At 47.5% G+C, this 25,917-nt stretch overlaps 1 protein-coding gene across 4 annotated transcripts in view; it reads right to left on the reverse strand.

The window, feature by feature from the left end:
• LOC139751310 (integrin alpha-PS2-like) overlaps window positions 1-24,788 on the reverse strand; it is a 243,819-nt gene extending 219,031 nt beyond the window's left edge. For 2 of the 4 annotated variants that reach the window (XM_071666648.1, XM_071666646.1), the window contains exon 1: window positions 24,598-24,788. In XM_071666648.1, the coding sequence (XP_071522749.1) occupies window positions 24,598-24,782 (185 nt within the window). In that variant the 5' untranslated portion in view covers window positions 24,783-24,788. Of the gene's footprint in view, window positions 1-6,840; window positions 7,297-24,597 lie in introns of those variants that run through there. The other 2 variants (XM_071666647.1, XM_071666645.1) reach the window with 2 other exon arrangements.
• Between the last annotated feature and the right edge of the window lie 1,129 nt (window positions 24,789-25,917).

The following is a 25,917-nucleotide window of genomic DNA, read 5'->3' on the forward strand; positions in this document are numbered from 1 at the left end:
CGACACCTTGAGCATGACGGTAGGTCCCTTAGTTACGATTTAGTGACCTTTCACCGTGCCTTAAGAGGGGGTCAAGACAAAGGTCAGGCCATTATACCCAAGGGTCGTATCGTCGTGCTCAAGGGTCGTATCGTCGTGCTCAAGGGTCGTATCGTCGAGATCAAGGGTCGTAGCGTCGTGCTCAAGGGTAGTATCGTCGTGCTCAAGGGTCGTATCGTCCTGCTCAAGGGTCGCATCGTCGTACTCAAGAGTCATATCGTCGTACTCAAGGGTCGTATCGTCGTGCTCAAGGGTCGCAGCGTCGTGCTCAAGGGTAGTATCGTTTTGCTCAAGGGTCGCATCGTCGTACTCAAGGGTCGTATCTTCGTGCTCAAGGGTCGTATCGTCGTGGGTCGTATCGTCGTGCTCAAGGGTCGTAGCATCGTCATGTAAGGTCGTACCTAATCATCATCTTTAATTCTTTTCATTCCTTACACTTTATTTTCCACTTCCATGTGTCAGTTTGAGGGAAGCGGCCACAGCCACTGTGTGAGGACTGGATACATGTTACTTCTCCAGCCAGGCTAATATCCCAGGACAAGGATGGCATTTCAGGACCAATATTCAGGACCAAGGCTGAAATTTCAGGGCTACGCTGACATTTCAGGGCAAGGCAGACATTTTAGGGGCACGCTGGCCTCCCTAACTCGAGCCAATATGGCTTGGTTTACCACAGCTTTGCTGGCTTTGTTGACTTCATCAACCCTAGCTATGTTGGCCTCACTACCTGTCACCCTCCCATGTCCATGTGCTGTATCCACTGTACGCTCGAGACTTGCCTTCACCTGCCCCCTAGATACGTGCCCTTCACTCATACTCTCACAGAAAGGCTTCGTCTATGTTTATCTACACAATATACATCCATACAATAAACATTCTATAAGTAATTAACTCTAGCTATGATGGCCTCATTCACTCCAGCCATGTTGGCCTCGCTAACTCTATATGTAAGGACCTGATCAGTTCTAACCCCATATGGAACCTCTGTGCCATCATAGCAGATGGGGTTCACCGCCACTGCAGGAGGTTCAGGCCAAACTCGTCACACAGGGCACACCACGGACCTCATCTTAAACTGATAACAGATATCTTTCCATGGTCAATCACATCTCAGATAAGGATCTCGGGGAGTTCACTGCTCGCGAGCATGGTGGAGTGTCTGTGTGTGCCATACCTGGTGAAGTCTTCTGGGGTTCTTCTACCCCCCCACACATACCCGGGGCCGAGACAGCAAGGCTGTTGGGGTGGGGTCGCTGATCGACCAGACTGCTCAGGGAAGCAGATTATCTTCTCATTATCTCGAAGGGAAACTACCCTTGGCATAGACATTACCCATGATGATAACACACAGACGGACACTATGACAATATAAGGTGGGATCTACCAACCCGTGTCTCTCTCATTACAAACAGATCTCAGCTGATGTCGCCTCACTGAAGATAATCTAATACATTTCTTTTCATATTTTCTCAGTAGCCACGTATGAACTCACCGCAGGACGACCATCTTACATAATTCAGATAGAGTCTTTGAGAACTGGGCGGAGGACAGAGGCGAGCGAGTCTTTGACCACTTCAGTTTCAGACACGATTACAGAGAGGCGTCTGACCCAGCAAAAGACGATGCAAACTGGAGACTTGTGAGGTGAGGTGCAACACACTCGAGAGATGGCAAGGTCTGCCCGGCATCAGGAACAAGACGAAGGTTTACACCTGAGAGACGAGCGGTTGGCACGAAGTGGCTGGCGGGGTCGCTCATGGCTCCTGTGCTTGGCCCGCTAGCGTTCGTCGGCCACGGGATGATATCCTACGGGGCCAGCAGCGGGAGGCTGTGCGTCTGCCCAGCGATACTCATATCACAATTACCTTCAGACAAACTCCGATATCAGACGTTAGTAACGTCAGGAAATCTATACAACTGGCAAAAAAACGTTTATGAAACATTCCAGAAACTACTATAAACAAAAGAAGACGAAGAAAATAACTGGACTCGTAGGTACAGTTTTAGAATCTAACTCTACGGAAATCGTCCTTACTCTTTACAGGTCACTTGTGTTGATGTATGGCATGACTGACCCAATCAGGCTGGTTGAAAACACGACCGGGAATGCGTCTACGAACAGACTGGATATTCACATCGCTTCAAATCCAGGACTACCATTATCTTCGCTCCCTTACTTAAAGGAAAAGTTTATAGGTTTTCGTCTTCGAAAGACGTGTATGTCTTTCTCCTCTGGCCACACACACTCTCTGAGCTACTGTTCTCTTCTGTTATCACGAACAGCCTCGTCAGGAACCAGGGGTCTGTAACACTTAGATTTCCTTTGTATTCCAATCCCGCAACAGACGCCAGGGTTGTACCCCGTCAAGCGACGAGCACTCTCGAGGACGTACTTCAAGGATGAGATTCTACACCACGCAGCCAGAACCTGCTGTACACAAGCACGAAGCTGTACAGAACACTATGTACAGGATCATCTACGAGTACCTTTCAGTACCTGGAAACCTTCGCTAATCCAAATAAAACGACCGCGAGACCCTTAGCAATTACATCCAAGGTCGTGACGACGCATTCAGGGGTCGTACCGTCGTGTTCAGGGGTCGTACCGTCGTGTTCAGGGGTCGTACCGTCGTGTTCAGGGGTCGTACCGTCGTGCTCAAAGGAGGCTTACTCTTACTAGAGGCATTATCAACCAATACTGGCCTCGGGCAATGTCCAGACACGACCCCACGCCCAACCATCCTCCCGTCCTCCTCCTGCCACACACTGGCCGCACCCACGACAGTGACACGGTGATCACCGAACGAGCACACGACCACTGTCCCCCAGGCAGGCTGAACCGTCGCCACCATCACCCGCACGCAGGACGAGGGTCCGTCCTTAACAATCCATCACGACCTTCACCGACGGTGCCACGCCTGAGGCAACTGGTACGACCATCCAAGGTACGACCCTTGACCACAGACATCTGGCCCTTGGGAACCACAGTACGACCCTTGACCACGACAGTCTGGCCCTTAGGAACCACGGTACGACCCTTGACCACGACAGTCTGGCCCTTGGGAACCACGGTACGACCCTTGACCACGACAGTCTGGCCCTTGGGTACTACGGTACGACCCTCGACCACAATCTGGTCCTTGGAAACTACGGTACGACCCTTGACCACGACAATCTGGCCCTTGGGAACCACGGTACGACCTTCGGGTGTGTGTGTGTGTGTGTGTGTGTGTGTGTGTGTGTGTAATATCCTGGCGTGACCTTGGCCCTAAGTCGGTGACTGTCTGGTCGAAGACCAGGTCCGACAGAAGGTCCGACAGAGGCACGCGGGTTGCATCGTGGTCTTCCCACTCAGGTCCTACCGTCGCGCCGCGAGACTTTTCAGTACGCGTAACCCTGGGATGACCCCAGGGGGAGGGGGGGGCAAGCCGAGGACACGGCGATGGTGTCCGCAGTTGGTGCGTCATTCATCGAGGGGAAGGGGGAGGGAGGGGAGAGGTCAGGCTCCACACCTCCTCCCCCACAGGGATGGCTGTATCAGGGTATGTTGCTACAGGATCTGCCGACTGATCTTCACTACCTCTCTCTCTCTCTCTCTCTCTCTCTCTCTCTCTCTCTCTCTCTCTCTCTCTCTCTCTCTCCTGCCGGACTACTCTTAACTGTTGAACTGTTGCTCTCTCTCTCTCTCTCTCTCTCTCTCTCTTCTCTCTCTTGGGGTCCCTGGGCGCCCCCCAACTCGGGCCTCCCCTGTCACCTTCCTATGTCCATGAACCGTACCCACTCCACGCTCCATACTGGCCTCCACCTACCACTAAAATGTCTTGTTTATATATATATATATATATATATATATATATATATATATATATATAAAACTAGAGTTATATAACGTTTCATCCAGGCACCCCACCAAATAGCGCTTGGGTCCACTTTTCTCTCGTCAGCACATTTCGAAAACGAAATATTACGTTTTCTTCCCTCACTATTTACTTTATAACTCCTCTATATCAAAGTGGTGTTACTTCCCACTCTATTGGTCACCCTCTCTTCTGTTCGTTACCAGTTACGGTGGCATCAGCTGACTCTGCAAGTCTTACCTCCTCTTTGTTTCTTTCTGCTTCGAAACATTTTTTTCCCATTTTTGTGAACACGCCCTCAATTTTCAGTGGTACCCGGCTTATCACACAGGAGGTTCAGTACTTCAACCTGATGCATCCAACCTCCCGTTACACCATTGGTATCTTCGTCTGTATGAACTCTATATAAGTGTTTCCTTTCTTTGTATTGACTGTACTCAATACTCTCCAGGGAAACATACTCTCACGTCTTGGTAGGGGAACGAATAATGTGGGTAGGAGCCAAGGAAGGGCGTGACGTCACTGTAACGCAGGTAAGAGCGATGGAAGAGCGTGACGTCACCGTATGGTCGTAACAAGGGAACTGCGAGGGTCGTGATGACAAGCCACCACCCTGTCCATGGCTGGAACACAACTACACCTCTAACCTTTGCCTCTCTCTCTCTCCATACCACCTCATGCCTCTCCCAGCGGCTACAACCTCAACCCTTTTATCTCCCACCGGCTACAACCTCAACCTTTTTATCTCCCAGCAGCTACAACCTCAACCTTTTTATCTCCCACCCGCTACAACCTCAACCTTTTTATCTCCCACCAGCTACAACCTCAACCTTTTTATCTCCCACCGGCTACAACCTCAACCTTTTTATCTCCCAGCAGCTACAACCTCAACCTTTTTATCTCCCACCCGCTACAACCTCAACCTTTTTATCTCCCACCCGCTAGAACCTCAACCTTTTTATCTCCCACCGGCTACAACCTCAACCTTTTTATCTCCCAGCAGCTACAACCTCAACCTTTTTATCTCCAAGCAGCTACAACCTTAACCTTTTTATCTCCCAGTCGTTACAACCCAACCTTTTTATCTCCCACCGGCTACAACCTCAAACTTTTTATCTCCCACCCGCTACAACCTCAACCTTTTTATATACATATAAAGGCCGGGTCTCCACTTGCTACGAATGTCAACAAGTTATTCTTCCGCGATAACAGTTACCGATCTTTTCAGCCATCTGTGTACCTCAGTTACGGCCTGACCCGAGGAAGGATTTCCACGATGCCCCCCCACACGCACCTGCAGCAGGATAACCCAGGGGGTCGCCACTGTATAACAACAAGACAGCTCCTCACCAGGGGACCATACTGACCAAGCATGAAGGACGACCATCCCACACCTGGGACGGGATAGGGACATCGCTTATAACATGACGTTAGTCCCCCTTGACCATAATGGTACGACCCTTGATCATAATGGTACGACCCTAGATCATGATGGTGCGAGCCTTGATCATAATGGTACGACCCTTGATCATAATGGTACGACCCTAGATCATAATGGTACGACCCTAGATCATGATGGTGCGAGCCTTGATCATAATGGTACGACCCTTGATCATAATGGTACGACCCTAGATCACGATGGTACGACCCTTGATCATAATGGTACGACCCTTGATCATAATGGTACGACCCTAGATCACGATGGTACGACCCTTGATCATAATGGTACGACCCTTGATCATAATGGTACGACCCTTGATCATAATGGTACGACCCTTCATCATAATGGTACGACCCTTGATCATAATGGTACGACCCTTAAGCACGACGACCAGATCCTTGTGTATGATGGCCTAGCTTTCACCAATAGCCATCGTGGACAAGGGCCGTACCGTCGTGCTCGAGGGCCGTACCGTCGTGCTCGAGGGCCGTACCGTCGTGCTCGAGGGTCGTACCGTCGTGCTCGAGGGCCGTACCGTCGTGCTCGAGGGCCATACCGTCGTGCTCAAGGGCCGTATACCGTCGTGCTCGAGGGCCATCCGTCGTGCTCGAGGGCCGTACCGTCGTGCTCAAGGGCCGTACCGTCGTGCTCGAGGGCCGTACCGTCGTGCTCGAGGGCCGTACCGTCGTGCTCAAGGGCCGTACCGTCGTGCTCGAGGGCCGTACCGTCGTGCTTGAGGGCCGTACCGTCGTGCTCAAGGGCCGTATACCGTCTTCCCTACAAGGGCTCAAGCAAGCAACCCGACCTTGTTGGGAAAATGGGCAGAGATCGTTACCAACCCGCAATGACTCACATCTTCAACACGCACAAAAAAAAAAAAAAAAACTATTAGGAACGACAGAAAGCACCGACGCTGCACTCACTGCCGGGGAAACGAGGAACACACACACCTTAAACTTCATGTGGGTAACCCACCCAAGCATGGATCCTGAATTACTCCATTAATAATTCTCTTCATAACCGCATGACGGCTCTACAACACTGTACATGAACCACTAACATCAAGAACAGACTTCACAAATACAAGGAAAACGAGCGTAAACCATCCGGGATGCGAAGCTACGCATGTAACTGTCTGCATATGTAAACATCAACAACAACCTATGAGTTATAACACTAAGACCTCACTGGATGTGTATACCAGACCACCAGCCTCCTCCTCCTCCTCCCGGAGAACGTCCCGTAGGCCTGCAGCTCACACACAGCAGCCAAGCTGGTCAGGAGGAGGTCTGAGAGTTGGCGGAGAGAGACACACAGAGACAGAGATATGGGGAACCATTGGGAAACAACCACCATCAGGTCTACGCTGTGTGCAGGTTGAACATGAACCCCCACACACCCCCCAATAACATACACAGCCTGACATGTTGACTTAGCAACAAGTGCCGTCGTAACTGGACACCCAGCTACGCTGACGTAAGAGATAAACGACGCACCACTTACCAAGTGCCTGACGTATCCCTGTGTTGTGCTACGCTGAAGCCAAACATGCTCTCTGGCGGCCCCGTGTGGCTGACGAACACGTCTGTTTCGAGGTTGAATCCTAGCGCCACGCCCGCACACGCCCACCACACCGCCCAACACACAGCCCAGGTATCTTTCTGACCCACTGTGACCTTAACTCGTGCCATCGTAAAGTTAGGTCGTCAATGTATATATATAAATATCTTATTTTACTTCGTACAAATTTCACGTCCTTATATATATATATATGTCACTTTTCCTACGTCATACACTCGTTATCTGCACTCCTCCATCCTTGTTGACACGACTGAGAACGAAGGGCGTGGAGAGGGGACACCCCACACTACAAGTTTGGATATCGGTCTAGTGGGGTCTCAGAGCGTCCCGGGAGCTGGGCTTGGCACAGCCTCGCTCGACACTAGCTAGTCGTCAACTGACAGACTCGCGGCCTCGCGAAAAACATTTAAACCCGCGAGGTTTGTCAACTAGCGCTACGCGGAAAGTATACGTATAAGCTGTTCTTTTAAATTTACGACTACGCTGCCGTGGTCACGGTAAACACCAAGATGATACATGACATTATCGGCAACGAAGAAACCAAACCGGAATTAAAAATATTTGTAGAGAAAACGTGGCGATGGCCAGGAAACAGTTGCCAGCGGTTCTTTTCTCGCAACACACTCGGCGAATATATTTACCCACCATCTGCTCCTCTGAGGCAAGTTTTGCACAGTTAGTTACTTCTGCAGTAACTTTAGTTACTCCTGCAGTTACCCTCGGTAACATTAACCTCATTTGCATACACCGAGTGAACTACATAGCCCGTGTCTCAGACAGTCGTACTTTCAATCCTGTTCTTGAAACTAGAATAGATCGGGGGCCCGAAACGTCTGTCTACCAGGCTGTGGTGCGCGTTCTGAGAAACTGGCCTGAAGTGGGGAACCATCTCTGTGCTGAGCGGCGCTACTTCAGAATCCCGGGAAAGCGTCACACGACTGGACCAATACCCCCCCAGCGGGTGGGGTGGGGGGCCCACACTGCCCCCACACCATCTACATCGCACACGTCATGCAGGTCAAAGAAAAAAAATTCGTGTATTCACGAACGTTCGTATCTTGACCGTAAGCAATCAACGGTCTCGTTTACGTACGAGCTCAACCCAAGTACGAGGCCAACCCACGTACGAGTTCAACCCACGTACGAGGCCAGCCCACGTACAAGTTCAACCCACGTACTAGGCCAACCCACGTACGAGTTCAACCCACGTACTCGGCCAACCCACGTACGAGTTCAACCCACGTACGAGGCCAACCCACGTACGAGGCCAACCCACGTACGAGGCCAACCCACGTACGAGGCTAACCCACTTACGAGGCCAGCCCATGTACAAGTTCAACCCACGTACGAGGCCAACCCACGTACGAGGCCAACCCACGTACGAGGCCAGCCCACGTACAAGTTCAACCCACGTACGAGGCCAACCCACATACGAGGCCAACCCACGTACGAGGCCAACCCACTTACGAGGCCAACCCATGTACAAGTTCAACCCACGTACGAGGCCAACCCACGTACGACAGTAATGGTCAACACATGACATCCGTTCCAAGAGGTTCCAAAATTAAACTTAAGAGGTTCAATACCCACCTCAGGGAAAAGGTCCCCCCCCCCCACCGGGGAAAGGTGTCCCCCACCCGGGGAAAGGTGTCCCCCCCCACATAATAATACCCTGGTCAATGATGTGAATCATCAGTTATCATCATCTTCTTGTAGACTCGTCTCAAGTCAACTCTTGAATCATGAGCCACTTACGAATCATGTGTTAAAAGAGGACCGGCTACGGCGGAGTGGTTTGTCTCGCTGATCAAACGACTCTTAATACTGAACACGTTCACGCTGGAGCAGATAAGCAATATTTGTGCTTCGAACCCACATGATCACCATCTTAAAGGTTATCCCTCTCAACTCTATATAGACTCACAACACTGAGGACAGACGAGGCATTCATTATTATTCACGCCTGGTTCACACATCAGGGATCACAACGCTGTGTATGAGAGGCATTGTCCAAGTGCTGCCAGTGCCCAAATGGGACTTTAATCCACCGTCAAAATACCAATACAATACAATACTGCATTCAAGGACCACCTAGAAGACACTATACAAACTTTCCTCTTACTCTATGCCTGTCATAATACCACCACACACGACCCATCCAACTCACACGACAAACACAACACATACAGAAGAGTTGACTGGCTAACAGGTACATAAATACAATGAATTCAAACTCCTAAACTTCACCTCACACAACCGCCCATCTCCAGACCATGCCATTTACCATAACAGCAGCATCCTCACCCACTTCAGCAGAAGACACATAAACATAAGAACACAACCCAAACTTCTGCCCACGAGTTGCACCGCTCGTAAGATAGACAGAGACACATGCTCAGCCACATCCACTCACTTGTGATCCACAGCACACCGCGGGGAACCAATGCAGGTTCTAAACAACGGCATCACCCAATTACTCGCTGGGTAAGCAGACAGCAAACTGTCGCTCCTCCGTCCACAACACGAGGAACCCACAGACCCAACGGTACACAAGTCTGGCCAAGCACATTATGATGGTCATACCACCGCAGCGCCCACACTTCGACCATTACTTACCCGAACTAAATAACGTCCAAATGTATATACCTCCCCTGATGATAAGCCCTGACAACATATCGCAACCCCAAGCCCAGAAGAAAGCCAAGTGCTTCTTGAAAATTTCAACCTCTCCAGCTCACACAACAAAATCCCTCAATAGGGAAACTTGCCAACATGATACCCAACTTGCAAGCTCTCCAGGCCTTATCTCCTGCCACCCCCACATTACTGATAATACCAGTAACCAAAATAGTCCACAACAGTCAACCACACACACACACACACACACACACACATGGCTTTAGACCTGGTCTTTCCACCACCACATACAACAAATCTCGGATGACTCCATTCTACCACAACCCTTCCTCCTACACTGGGGGCAAGGGATGTCAACAAAGCAACTGGCCTCATCACAGTCTCACGACACTTGACACCATCCTGCACGAGAAAATGATTAGAAAGTAGATAGTCAACTTCACAGCTGACCGCCACGCTAAAGTCACGCATATATAGGATTCATCTCGATGATCTTCAAGCTTTCCAATGCTGTGCCCCTAAGGAGGCAATCCTATGGCTATCCCTCTTCAACTTCCTCGTGTATGATCCCCTCCCCACTGCCTCATCATCATCATCATCTATAAACCACAATGAGAGAGTCCTCTCATATGCAGATGACTCCACAATGACATCACATCCCCCCTAAACGTCAAGCAAGCAGCAACAAACATGCCTCATCACATGACAACACCAGAGGAACACTGGCTCATTCAACACAGAAAGTCTGCATTCCTGCACAAATCTAACTTTACTCTCTCAACCTCCCCCGTGACGGACGAGGCCAATCTGTACCATCTCAGGACTCTGAATACCAAACCGCTTCCACTCATGACAACACCATCCATACCAGGCGTCATGTGCAACACACGGATGGCATTTAATCCTATTAACATCAGTCACATCGGAGCAAACATATTAAACGTCGTTAAGAACATTCTCTAATACCACTTGGATTGGAAAAGACAAAGAATCCCAAAGTTTCCCCTCACAGACAATTCATCTACTCCACCCTAACCTACGCCTCACCCTTCCGGAAAAACTTAACATAATTATGACAAATCAAAACAAGAGAACACTCAGATCAATCACCGGCTTCGTTGCAGGCACAAGCTTGCGTACAACGTCCACACAACGAAACTCAATGACTCCCAGTACAATCCCATCTCAACATAGTTTGCATCCAATGCTTAGCAACAGCACTAGAAACCCTCCCACCCAAACCAACTCGTAACCAACCACCAACCTTAAATGGAGGTTTCAAAGCCTCACCCACGTCTTTCACTACGCCAAAACTCCCACGACAACATATTACAACACTGGCGAAACCCGTTCACATTTCAGCGACAAGAACCAAGCAACGATCCTTCCCCCATACCACACCTTGCACTCCACTCCAGATACACACACAACCCATGTGAATGCTACACTCCCCACTCACGAGCAACACTTACATCTGAATGCTACACTCCCCACTCACGAGCTACACATACATCTGAATGCTACACTCCCCACTCACGAGCTACACCTACATCTGAATGCTACACTCCCCACTCACGAGCTACACCTACGTCTAAATTCAGGACACGACTCATCTCTCCACCACCACATACATCGAGGCCTCAGAGAGAGAGAGAGAGAGAGAGAGAGAGAGAGAGAGAGAGAGAGAGAGAGAGAGAGAGAACGCTCACATTCGCCCCACATAGATAAACACGGGCGCTATCATCTTCGCACTTCATGACTTGTGGTCCCGGTCGGGAGATACGGCTGGCTTCCTGGGCGCTGCTGGGGCTGCTACCACAGGAGTTGACCCGCAAGTGAGAAGGTATGGCAGAAGTACAGAGAGAACTTGAAACAACGTATTCACGTTGAGGGAAAGACAACAGATGCCTCTATCTGTGCTCACACGAGAACAACTCTAAGCGTTACCTACACTCACATTTGATTACGAAACAACCAAATCTGTACCAAGTGTGGCGAGGCGAAGAACATTCCCTCCCTCCCTCCACTCCCTCCCTCCCTCCACTGATCACTCACTGGTAGATAGTTACTTTTTTAATTATGTTATTAGTGGAGGGAGGGAGGAGGGGGTGGGATTGAAGGGGGAGGAGGAAGAGGAGGAGGAAGGGTCTGGACAGGGGAAGGCGCGGCAAGGAGATATATAGATATAGTGTGTGTGTGTGTGTGTGTGTGTGTGTGTGTGGGTGTGTGTGTGTGTGTGTGTGTGTGTGTGTGTGTGTGTGTGTGTGTGTGGGTGGGTGGGTGGGTGTGTGTGTGTGTGTGTGTGTGTGTGTGTGTGTGTGTGTGTGTGTGTGTGTGTGTGTGTGTGTGAGTGAAGATTTTACTTGAAGTACGTGGATGGTTTGCTGGGTACGTATTCTTGATACCTTATTTATGTATACCCGGCTGGCTGAGTGTGTGTGTGTGTGTGTGTGTGTGTGTGTGTGTGTGTGTGTGTGTGTGTGTGTGTGTGTGTGTGTGTGTGTTGATTCAGGAGAGGAACTGGCTAAGGTAAGCTGAGACGTGCTTGAAGCCAACCTCGACAGACGGCTAGCTGGAGCCTCTCTCTCCTCTCTCTCTCTCTCTCTCTCTCTCTCTCTCTCTCTCTCTCTCTCTCTCTCTCTCTCTCTCTCTCTTCTCTCTCTCTCTCCTCGCTTCTGGTCACCGTGGACTCACTGTCAGCTCTGCATCACACCCGCTCTCCAGCTGGGTCTTGGTAAACGTGTGTAGTTCACATCTTCCAGGCTCCGCCAGGCTCCAGTCTGCTGCACGTACCACTTGGCTCGGGTCTCATGTCGCTCACGATCTTCGGTAATTTTCATCCTGTGTCGGAGCGTCAACGCCCCACTCTGTGCTCTCAGTAGCCCCAGTGTGCGCGGCCTGGTGTGTGTGTGTGGGGACCGGGTCAGTGTGAGGCGGACCCACACACTTCACCTCCCGTCAGGTGCCGCCAAGAACTCTACGGGTCAGTCAGGCCTGAGTCGCCTCGCCTCGCCTCGTTCTTCCAGGCCCTTCCCAACCCCTCCCAGGACGGCCCTCCCTCCGCCCTCCAGCCGCTCCCCCAGGGACGACCTACCCTCCCTCCCAAGGACCTACCTCCACTCAACCTCCCTCCCTCCCTCCCTCCTTGCCTGCCCACCTAACCCCCCGTAGGTCCGGGTGACGTCACACCTCACCTCGCCGCTTCTCAGAGCTGGGGTGAAAGCCGTTCCCTGATCCAGTCAACGTTTTCCAGGAACCAATGATTCACGCTTCCGCCTGTTGCTTCCAGCTATGATGGCTGGAACACGTCGGGGTCGGACCTGCTGGCCAGTGTCACTCGTTATCAACATTAGATCCGTCATTTCAGTACAACACGCCGTCACAAATCGTACCTGGATGTGTGTGAAGGCGTGAACGCGTCGCTCTGGCACGAGCGGAAAGGCAGCAGCAAGAGTCACTGTACGTCTGTGTCTTCACAGGCCCCCAGGGTGCCATGGAAGGGAGGAGGCGCGGGTGGCAGTGCTAGGGAAGAGAGTGGATCTGTGGTACATACAACCCATCCCAGAAACAGCCTACCACAAGCAGGAAACGGATATTTCTTACTAAAACTACCCTCAGTGCATAATAGGTCGGCGACTGTCTGCCCGCATATCTGCAAGAGCAACAGTGAATGCAGTCACATTCGGGCGATGGGATAAACACGGCTGATCACCCGAGACTGAAAACGAACGGGAATTGGAGAGGAAATGTTACCAGACGCGATGGTGAGGAGACACGAGGGTTGCTGGACCTACAGTGAGAGAGAGAAATGGCAATGCCAGACTGGGTAATGACAGGGATACACAAGGCTGAGGAAAAAATAATTAAATACTAAGACAAACATCACAACTGAGAATAGCTATACATGGCCAAGACAGGGGAGAAACAGACGGTACACACGAGTACCACACACATGGGCAATATGGTACGTGGTGGCCAGGGAGCAAGACGGGCGAGGGAATGGATGATACATGAAGCAGGAGATGAGAGGGAAGCAACGTGAAGCACTGCCCAGCGTCAGCAGGAGCCGGGCACATGCACAGCAACCCATCAAATACTTACAACCCTCCTGTGCTGGAAGACCTACCCAGGCGAATCACAACCAGGCTCTGGTGTATCACAACCAGGCTCTGGTGTGTCACAACCAGGCTCTGGTGTGTCACAACCAGGCTCTGGTGTGTCACAACCAGGCTCTGGTGTGTCACAACCAGGCTCTGGTGTGTCACAACCAGGCTCTGGTGTGTCACAACCAGGCTCTGGTGTGGGGAGGACATCACAAGGGGACACCAATGGTGTCATGTGCACAAACCATATCCTGAAATAAGAAATGAAACAGATGGAACACAATATATGAAGAACAGACGAACAGAGATCAGTGGGAAGTGGGAGAGACGCTTATAGCCCAGTGGATCACAGTGTTTACATCAATATACAAATGTTTATTCACTACATCTCTAAATTCAGTAAATCACACACAAAAGTTTATTGACTAAAAAAAAATATAAAAATCAGAAGTAAATTAACTCAACGAAGCGATCAGGTATAGCATCATATTCGTGACCAACATGTCAGACACATGATGGCTCAGTGTAACAAGTAGAATCAAATCAAACTTAGAACAACATCAAATGATAAACTTTGACTCCATCAAGTTGTGGTAACGCTGTGAGTCCGATATAAACGAGAAGGAAAACAACACAAGATAATCCAATATAAATGTGAGATGGCTCTCTCTCTCTCTCTCTCTCTCTCTCTCTCTCTCTCTCTCTCTCTCACACACACACACACAGACAGACAACAACAAAGGTCTACACCACACACTCCTCCAAACCACACGAACAGATCACATTCAAAATACCGGCACACTTCAGAGATAAACCGATGGGGACGAGATAAAAGTGAAGCAAATATCATAAAGTCTGGTGATCTGAGTCGAGTTGACACAGAGTGCGAGGAAAGAGCAACAGAAAATGGCATTCTACATAGACATACGAAGATGCCAAACTTCCATCATGAAAAGAAAATGTCAAATGAGGAATTCGCCAAGACTCACACGACCTGGTAAACCACAGACCAACAAAATGAAAGCAAGACGATGGACGGAAACCTTCTCAGCTGATATGGCCGTCCATTGCAACACCAATAGTCAACAAACCGACCCGACCCTCTCTCTCCTCCCTGGCCACAGAAACACCCGCAGCGCATGACCTGGAAAATTAGGAGGACGAGGAATGCCACAGCAAGTGGAGACACGCAGCAGAGGTATATGGAGTTCCACGATGACAAGACGAGAGGAGAAATGATCACTTACCAAACAGCAAATACACACTGGAACGACTTGTCAGACAATTCCCCTAACGTCAACACAACAGTCCTCGCCAAGATGTAAACACGGTGAATTGATATATAAATAAAAGTTGAGGGAAAATACTGTCCAACTAGATACTGCCACGAAGGGACAGGAGGCAGAGGGAGGACAGAGGAAGACGATGGAGAGAGAAGACAACACTTGCAAAATGGAACCCTGAGGTGAAGACGTTGAAAAATGAAATGACAGACAACCATAGTATGAAAATCTACACAGGAAATGGAGAATAGATGAAATAATACAAAACATAGAAAAGAACCAAAAAGTGTTATGCTCACATATGAACAAAAGAGCATTCACAAACGTTAAACAGAAACCTTGAAACACACACACACACACACACACACACACACACACACGTACGTACACGAGGATCTGAACTTGTTACCAAAGCAGTGCTGCTGGCCAATTTGCCGGGCAGCGCAGACGTAACGCAAGTCTTTGAACAGAATAGTAACGGCACACATCCCGGGGCACTTGACCGAGAACAACACACGCAAATACAGGAGAACGTGGACACACGAACTCATACACTGGCCAGCCACGACAGAACTTAATGCATCTGTAATGCAAGGAGAGAGACGTTTACCATCTTCCTTAACTCTGTAAAGGCATTTAACAACACCTGAATGAAAGGATCTCACTAGAGAAGGTTGAGGAAACAGAACATGACATGCAGAATGGTTAGGCTGACGGGTGGTTTGACACTGGGGAATGGATATTCAGAGCAGCAATGACTGGAAGCAGCCAAGTTCGATCACACACGTCCCATCTGGTGGTGCTGGCAGGACGAACCTCAGACACAGCCATGCAAATGAGAGCAGACACCTGACAGTGCACTCAAGATAACACACAGCAAGACACTGCGAAGATGACACCACACTTAGTAAACCAACAGCATCGGAGGATATGAAAACAGAGAGAGAGAGAGAGAGAGAGAGAGAGAGAGAGAGAGAGAGAGAGAGAGAGAGAGAGAGAGAGAGAGACCTGGACGCTATATGAAATAAGGGACGAAAGGAAAACTTGAGGGAATTCAATGAAGAGAAGCTTGAGCTCTCGAGAGTCTTGGAATACATTAATGCTTACGTTCTTGTCACCAAACAAAGGCCTGTCCGGGGAAGAAGAAGGCACGAGAAATCAGAGCAGACCCACCACCACTCATTATAAATGAGGAAAAAAACAACATGAACATAATGAAGGCACTGAGAAGATATCAAGTGGTGGGTCAAATTATGAGTGGCAGGATAATCAGAACACTCACTGCTACAGACAGATGTAAGACCAGGAGGGAAACACTTATTGTGTACGTACGCCTCAGCCGCCGCCACCCAGCGAAAATGGAAGAAATATGCCTGAGTGACTGTGTACATAAACACTTTACACGTGAAACGAGAGAAGATGGGAATCATGATCTATCATGAAAGAGAGAGAAGTTGAACCACAAACTTCTGCGTGATGAAGAGACACTATATATCATAATGTATACGTGGCAACAATGGTAAATATATAAATAATAAATTAATACTAATACTAATACCACTACTACTACTACTAATAATAATAATGATAATAATGATAATAATAATAATCCTAGGATACACAGCATCACATACCGGGAGAAGAAACAAGCACATGAAACCGACATGGACGCCTGCAAGTTGAATGCATACACGACAACATATATATATTGTTACGAAGACGTGTGTGTTTGTATCTATTTCTTATCAGGGCGAGGAGTGATGCTTGAGGCTGGCTCGGAGTTTCTGTCCACCCAGCATTTTTACGAGAGTGTAACTACGCCGAGACTCTGGGACCCTCCAACCAATGAGAACTTCCCCTATATTTCTATAGCCAATCAAAATGTAAGGTTTATAGCAGCAAGGGCGAACACTTGTCTTCTGGTACCCACAACACCCGCTGAGACTTGATTCCTTTCTCTGAAGCCCAGCGAGGTGGGTGGTGTCCCCTGCTGTAAGTCCTGCTGTGTTGTAAGCCTGTAAGCCCTGCTGTGCTATAAGCCCGTTACCCTAGTGTTGTGCTGTAAGCCCGTTATAATTATCAGTGTAATGTTATCGAAGAACTGCCATAGAGGAAAGAGAACTCCTGGCTTGAAATCTTATCTGGAATGTTAAGTCAGGTACGAATGTTATCTTATGTTCAATGTTAAGCTCACTTTCAATGTTAACGTAATGTTTCATGCTTGATTTATGTGCCTATCTTTGTACACTTGAATTCTTTCATTATAAGTAGATTTAATGTAATGCTGGTCTTTAATTCAATCCCATAACTTTATTATTGTGTTATCCTGAGTTGTGCCACTTGACAAATCTATAACGTCCTTGCAAAACAAGGACCAGTAGTATTTGTAACAATATATATATATATATATATATATATATATATATATATATATATATATATATATATATATATATAAATATATATATATATATCCCTGGGGATAGGGGAGAAAGAATACTGTCCACGTATTTCTTGCGTGTCGCAGAAGGTGACTAAAAGGGGAGGGAGCGGAGGGCTGGAAATCCTCCCCTCCCGTTAATAATTTTCCAAGAGTGGGAACGGAGAGGTGGGCCAAGTGATGATATACCCTCTAAGGCTCACTCCTCTGTTTTAACGCTACCTCGCTAACGTGGGATAAGGCGAATATGTATGAAAAAAAAAAAAAAAAAAAAAAAAAAAAATATATATATATATATATATATATATATATATATATATATATATATATAGAGAGAGAGAGAGAGAGAGAGAGAGAGAGAGAGAGAGAGAGTGGTTGAGAGAGCAGAAGAGGGTGTATTGAAATGGTTTGGTCACATGGAGAAAATGAGTGAGGAAAGATTGACAAAGAGGATGTATGTGTCAGAGTTGGAAGGAACGAGAAGTGGGAGACTAAATTGGAGGTGGAAGGATGGAGTGAAAAAGATTTTGAGTGATCGCGGCCTGAACATACAGGAGGGTGAAAGGCGTGCAAGGAATAGAGTGAATTGGAACGATGTGGTATACCGGGGACGTGCTGTCAATGGATTGAACCAGGGTATGTGAAGCGTCTGGGGTAAACCATGGAAAGTTTTGTGGGGCCCGGATGTGGAAAGGGAGCTGTGGTTTCGGTACATTACACATGACAGCTAGAGACTGAGTGTGAACGAATGTGGCCTTTGTTGCCTTTTCCTAGCGCTCCCTCGCGCACATGCGGGGGGAGGGGGGGTGCCATTTCATGTGTGGCGGGGTGGCAACGGAAATGAATAAGGGCAGACAGTATGAATTATGCAAATGTATATATATGTATATGTCTGTGTGTGTATATATATATGTATACGTTGAGATGTATAAGTATGTATATGTGCGTGTGTGGACGTGTATGTATATACATGTGTATCTGGGTGGGTTGGGCCATTCTTTCGTCTGTTTCCTTGCGCTACCTCGCTAACGCGGGAGACAGCGACAAAGTATAATAAATAAATATATATATATATCAAACGTGTGTGTGTGTGTGTGTGTGTGTGTGTGTGTGTGTGTGTGTGTGATCTTGTCAGCATTTCTATTCCGTTGGTCAAACATTGCAATGAGAGAACCTGTTCTCTTTTCACACCCAATGGTCTTCACCGTTGTTACCTGTACCATACTGACGCAGCCATGGTCTGTTGTCATGGACAGGGGAAAACCTGAGCCGCATTTTCTGTACCCCATTAATTTAGGGCATGGAGAAGGGGAGGGGGGAATGGACGGGGTAAAAAATTATTAGAAAATAAGTTTTGAAAGCTACTTCCATTTCACATAATTCTACTGACTTCCCGCTTTGTATGATACACTATCAGCGGGTGAATGACACATCCTGTTTTTGCCATGATGCGTCGCGGGTGTACACAGACCATTCCACGTACACCATCACTTTCCTCATCATATCCACGTGTAAGGCGAGGGAACACTAGCACTACGTCTTTCCCCAAACAAGCAAAAAAAAGGGTCTTCCGTCAAAGATTAAATACTGCATAAGAAGCTATTGATGTGCACCAGTGAATCTAACTGCCGTATTGCTGTTGTCCATGTTAGGTACACGGTGTAGATAATCATGGTTCAGGTGATGCCACTCACTCCCTCCCTCGCCACCCAGCACCGGTCAGTCAGTCGGTGGGGGGGAGCTCTGGCCCCGTGTGTGTAGCGGGGGGTGGGTGGTGGCTCGTCATGTTCTACACTGCTGGTTCCAAACACATCTGTGACGACACACACACACACACACACACACACACACACACACACACTCATTTCGCTCCGCAACACCAACCGAGTCATTCTCACTCTCTCTCTCTCTCTCTCTCTCTCTCTCTCTCTCTCTCTCTCTCTCTCTCTCTCTCTCTCTCTCTCTCTCTCTCTGCCCGTCGTGGTCACACGTCACTGATATGCCCCACGTACACAGTACAGCAACTTATATAACTATTCCCGAGTGCTGTTACTGCACACGGCATAACACAGGCCAGAGATTAACGTCACGCCAAATAAAAACCCGAGCCAACTTGAGACAGCTGCAGGCAGGCAGGCGAGCGAGCGAGCTGGCAGTCGCCTCCTCCAGTAACGCTCCTTCCCTGGTCTGCGACACACATGGGGTCTCCTGCTCGTGATGAATAAGGTATTTGCCTGCACGCGCCTCGGGCAGGCAAATAAAAGAGGGGGGAAGAAAAGGTTACAAGTTTAACCCTTTGAGAAAGTGGATACGATCTTCAAGTACGACGTTACGAGCCTTAGATACGACGGTTTGGTCATCCTGCGGCGCCCCTGTTTTAGTAACGCCATCAAACTGGCTGTAGTGGTCCTACTCCATCTTCAGTCTGGACTACTGCTGGTCCAGTCTCATGGGTCTGTATCTCGCGTAATTTCTCCAGCCACCCTTCCTCATCATGCCTGGCGCCCCCCCCATGCCTACTCCGTTATGTTCCCTCTCGCACATCACTCTGCCTGCAGACCTACTCATTGCATTGTGTGTCGCTCGTGAGACGTCTTCGTCGCCAGATGCTGGAAGTACCCGGCCCAACACGATACCTTAACCTTCCCGTCTGTATTAACACCAAAGTCTGGCCATAATCATCGAAAATTACAAGATAAAGTATTAGGGATACTATGGGTTAGGCGTCCTAGCTCGTATACTTTATCATTAAAGATACATAGTCGGTCTCCGTCCATACGTATCATACAGGATGTCACATATATTTAGAGTTGCAATAATCACAAAAGCCATCAACGAAGCCATGCAACTCATTCTTCGTAGTTACTCCTTATATGTAACATTTTCTTTAATATTAATCTGAAAATTAAAGAAAACTTAAACGTTAACTATGCTAAACTCATCACATGTTTACAATCATCGCATATCTATACTCCCTCACCGTTTGCACATATAAGAAGTACAAAAAAAAAAAAAAATGGACAGCCATACAAACAGCACGTTTTCCATGTGGTTGAGTGTGAAATGTATGAAAGATTATAGGTTCGGAGAGATATCGTCTACCTGCACATAAATACAACACACGTCGACCTACAAGATTCAATTAACCTCACTACACTCAAAATCACACACTCCCGACCTGTGCCAGGAATTGGTACACCCGTAAGAGGGTTGTCACTGGCGAGAACCCATGCCTGGCTTGGCCCTGGTGGATCCAGAGTGGTCCAGTGCCTCGTGGGATTCCAACCCAAGTAAATGCAAAGTAATGACGGGGCAAGACGGTGGTACAAGACCTAAATAGCAGGAAACTGGGAGTCGACATGGTCCCTCACCTGTCATCAGAGTCCTACAGTAGGAGGACAGTGAAGGAGACCAGCAACAAAGTAGGAACCGGAATTAAGAAACTTGAGTTATGTTAGGAGGACACAAGCCTTATATGTGTCCAACATAGAAGAGAGAGGAGAGACTTGATCACAGGTATTTTTAAACAAGTTTGATGATGTCAGAAATGTACAGTTCTTCGAAAGATGGGAAAGACAAAACAATATACCATAACATGAAATTAAAAAACATTTGATGGTAAAGAAGTTTTTTTTTTTGGTATAGGAAAAAGGGATTGAAATGAACTGAGGGATAAATATCTAAACGTACACAGCAAACAATTTTGTATGTCTTATAACAAGAGAATGTTCAACAGATGGGACCCCACCAGTATCCTATCTCTCAAACTATACAGAACAATTTAGATATAATTGTATACATACAAAGCCTTCCTTTATTATTTCTACAATAATAACACCATAGTTCACACCCGGATGTCTTAACATGAAAGAAAAAATAAAATTTTCCCAACCTTCTACACTGACAATGGCCAGTATTTCTTCAACAGTGTGTGTGTGTGTGTGTGTGTGTGTGTGTGTGTGTGTGTGTGTGTGTGTGTGTGTGTGTGTGTGTGTGTGTGTGTTTGTAGCAACAGTAGTGAGAGCAAAAGGCACCTGACCATCCCCAGACATCCAATCCTAAATGGTTCAGATGATGACCATCACAAACGCCGGCAGAAAGTAAGCTGTCAAGACGTGAGGACGAAAACCCCGTTCAGTCTCCACACCACATTAATCTTATCTCAGATATCCAGCCCAACGTAAGACTGGTTCACTCTTTGCCAACCTCCACAAGGGTGTAGCTGCCACCCACACATTAACATGTCAGTGTGGATCTACATGTTCATGTGAGGTTGGGATACAACTAGCCAGTGTCTGCACCTCACGGACCAAGCTATACTTACACTGTGGGAACTCTAAATTCCCTTCACATAAAAGTTTTCAAATTCCCTTCACATAAACAGTTTACTAATTCCCTTCACATAAGTTTTTTAATTCCCTTGACACACGTTTTATAATTCCCTTCACATGGAACAGTTTCCTAATTCCCTTCACATAAAAGCTTCCTAATTCGCCTCACATAAAAAAATCATAATTCCCTTCAAATAAAAGTTTTCTCATTCCATTCACATAGCTTTCTAATTCCCTTCACATACGTTTAATAACTCCCTTCACATACGTTTAATAATTCCCTTCACATACGTGTAATAATTCCCTTCACATACGTTTAATAATTCCCTTCACATACGTTTAATAATTCCCTTCACATACGTTTAATAATTCCCTTCACATACGTTTAATAACTCCCTTCACATAAAAAAAGTTTTCCACCTCGCCGACGTACTGTACCAGAACACCAGTGCCTGTGTAGCACTTCACTCAGCCGTTTTCCTCTTCTCAATGTGTGGTCTGTCCCGACCAGCGAGCAGGGGGCACCAGGAACTACACATGCCTACAGAAATGTCACAACGGACTCCTATCCAATTTTCTACTACAAAGTTGATAATAAATGAAGGAAAGCATTTCCTGCCCCTTGCTCCCGCCCCTCTTCCAGCCCCCTGCTCCAGCCCCTCTTAAGTCGCCTTCTACGACACACACAGAGAGGACAGAGAGCAGTACTCTTCCTCCCTTGTCCCCAGGGATAATAAAGTCGGTTACGGAAACATAAACGTGTGTGTGTGTGTGTGTGTGTGTGTGTGTGTGTGTGTGTGTAATCAATAAAACCCTGACCAAGAGCATCAGTTTTCCTCATCCTTCCTGGCTATCTTCCCTCAATGTTGACCCTGATTACACTCTCTTTCTGTGCTAAGAACAAGCATGACACGGGGTCCATGTCACGGGTACCCACAGCCACTACACCCAACAGCCTAAAACCGTGCACTTGCCCCGTCCCTGAACATACATACACACATACAGTACAGCACAGGGATCTGCCTCACAACCACACACCTCAACACTCCTCCCCCAAACCATACGATGGTGATGGAACTCTGTAGGCTACTGTAACACCCAAATGTTGACCATCCTGTATCCCAACGCCCCATTTAGTACACTTATCCCATGCCGTATCCCCAGTGTGGTGAAATAAAACTGCAACGACCCAATCTGTAATGCCCATCACTACGATACGGTAAGAGGAGTGCCATGGATAGAATGAACTGGCTCGATATGGTATATGGGGGACGACGTGGTGCCATCCGGCTGAAGCAAGGCAAATGAAGCTGTGAAGTTATGGAAGAGTTAGTTGGGCTTCGTTGTGGACGGTGGCCGTTGGTTTTGGTGTATCAAACATGATTTATAAAGCTGAGTGCAGCTGGGTGCGTGACCATCTTGTTGAAGTTGTCTCCAGAAAGCTGAGTGCAGCTGGGTGCGTGACCATCTTGTTGAAGTTGTCTCCAGAAAGCTGAGTGCAGCTGGGTACGTGACCATCTTGTTGAAGTTGTCTCCAGAAAGCTGAGTGCAGCTGGGTGCGTGACCATCTTGTTGAAGTTGTCTCCAGAAAGCTGAGTGCAGCTGGGTGCGTGACCATCTTGTTGAAGTTGTCTCCAGAAAGCTGAGTGCAGCTGGGTGCGTGACCATCTTGTTGAAGTTGTCTCCAGAAAGCTGAGTGCAGCTGGGTGCGTGACCATCTTGTTGAAGTTGTCTCCAGAAAGCTGAGTGCAGCTGGGTGCGTGACCATCTTGTTGAAGTTGTCTCCAGAAAGCTGAGTGCAGCTGGGTGCGTGACCATCTTGTTGAAGTTGTCTCCAGAAAGCTGAGTGCAGCTGGGTGCGTGACCATCTTGTTGAAGTTGTCTCCAGAAAGCTGAGTGCAGCTGGGTACGTGACCATCTTGTTGAAGTTGTCTCCAGAAAGCTGAGTGCAGCTGGGTGCGTGACCATCTTGTTGAAGTTGTCTCCAGAAAGCTGAGTGCAGCTGGGTGCGTGACCATCTTGTTGAAGTTGTCTCCAGAAAGCTGAGTGCAGCTGGGTACGTGACCATCTTGTTGAAGTTGTCTCCAGAAAGCTGAGTGCAGCTGGGTGCGTGACCATCTTGTTGAAGTTGTCTCCAGAAAGCTGAGTGCAGCTGGGTGCGTGACCATCTTGTTGAAGTTGTCTCCAGAAAGCTGAGTGCAGCTGGGTACGTGACCATCTTGTTGAAGTTGTCTCCAGAAAGCTGAGTGCAGCTGGGTGCGTGACCATCTTGTTGAAGTTGTCTCCAGAAAGGTAATGAGGGTATAAACCAAAAACATAAACAATGTGTGTGTGTGTGTGTGTGTGTGTGTGTGTCAATGGATGGGCCATTCTTCGTCTGTTTCCTGGCGCTACCTCGCTGACGCGGGAAACAGCGATTACGTATTTTAATAATAGTAATAATAATAAAAATAATATATATATATATATATATATATATATATATATATATATATATATATATATATATATATATATATATATTCTTTTTTTTCTTTTTCTTTCATACTATTCGCCATTTCCCGCGTTAGCGAGGTAGCGTTAAGAACAGAGGACTGGGCCTTTGAGGGAATATCCTCACCTGGCCCCATTCTCTGTTTCTTCTTTAGGAAAATTAAAAAAAAAAAAAAACGAGAGCGGAGGATTTCCAGCCACTCGCTCCCACCCCTTTTAGTCGCCTTCTACGACACGCAGGGAATACGTGGGAAGTATTCTTTCTCCCCTATCCCCAAGGATATATATATATATATATATATATATATATATATATATATATATATATATATATATATATATATATATATATATATAAAGTTATAACTGTATGAAGGAAGCAATACCATTACCTAAGCAGTACCACCTGGAAGTGTGGAGCAGGAGGGAGAAGGTCGTCTGCGGAGTCAGAGGATGACCCAGGCAGAAGCAGCTGCCTAGTGGCCCAACCCACCAGGAGGAGGAGGCTGGCTACCGTCACCTCACACCTTACCCACACCTCAAGACCAGGTTGGCCGTGCAGTGCGCTGGACCACATCCACACCTGCAACACAATGTTTCCCCCTATGGTTTACTCTGCCATACTGAACGTCTATGATTGATAGCTACATTAACCTTCCGGTATCACATTTCCAAGACTATAAACATATACTAACTTGCATATAGACGTATCTGTCTCACTCCGTTTACTCACACATGTCGCAGTCGACGACCGTAAGTAAGGTCGAGGCGCAACTACATATGGCGGGACGCTTATATGAAGGCGATAAACACACACACACACACACACTGAACCATGTTCTGGAGTGTTGCAGTAACCACAGACCTCCACACAGCAGTCAGTCGTCAGTGTTGATCATACACCAAGTTGTGTCCAGCTATCAAAGACTTGTCACTACTGAAGCCATGATCAACACCACCTCCATCCAGTCCCCAATTCATCATCCGGCATGTCCAACACGAGTAACATCGTCTTAATATGCTTTTTTTTTATGCAAGTTACTCATAAAGATTGCCTCATATCCCTTGACTTTATCAACCTTAGACCTTATCTATCCTTCTAATGTCAGTTACGCCACAGAGGTTATGACTCTGTACTCTTATCTTTATACATTCCCTCCCCTCCGCCATGGACCTGGGAAGTACTCTACCATACTGGCCTCTCCAACATCAAAAGTAATTGTCTCCGCTCAACTTCATCTCTCCGTAAATCCACAGTTCTCGTCTACATGACATTTCTTTCAACTTTTAGCTTTCCAGTTACTTTTTTTTTTCAGATGTACAAACAAATTCCTAAATATATAATTTTCCTAAATGATATCACAATGCGACTGCCCCTTCTCTTTCACAGACAAGACCATTGTTCTTACACTTGTCCCTCAACATCATCCACCATTCTAACCAGTTCCTCTCCACGCTAAAATTACATTCCACCAACGTACACATACAGTAAAAGTTGGCCTGTCTCCCTGCACCCTATCATACGTCTGTAGGTCTCACACAAACTGCCCCATATACAACGACATAAAACCACGGTGATAGTACAGTTCAAGTCCCGTCTATTTACCCCACAAAAACCATCATACAACCATTTACTCTTATAAAAACTCGGTAAATCTCAACAGCGTTTATCAGTCTTCACTGATATATTAAAGAATGGTGTGGTATAATAT

The sequence above is a fragment of the Panulirus ornatus genome, chromosome 11 (assembly GCF_036320965.1).
Source record: "Panulirus ornatus isolate Po-2019 chromosome 11, ASM3632096v1, whole genome shotgun sequence".
Lineage (NCBI taxonomy): Eukaryota > Metazoa > Arthropoda > Malacostraca > Decapoda > Palinuridae > Panulirus > Panulirus ornatus.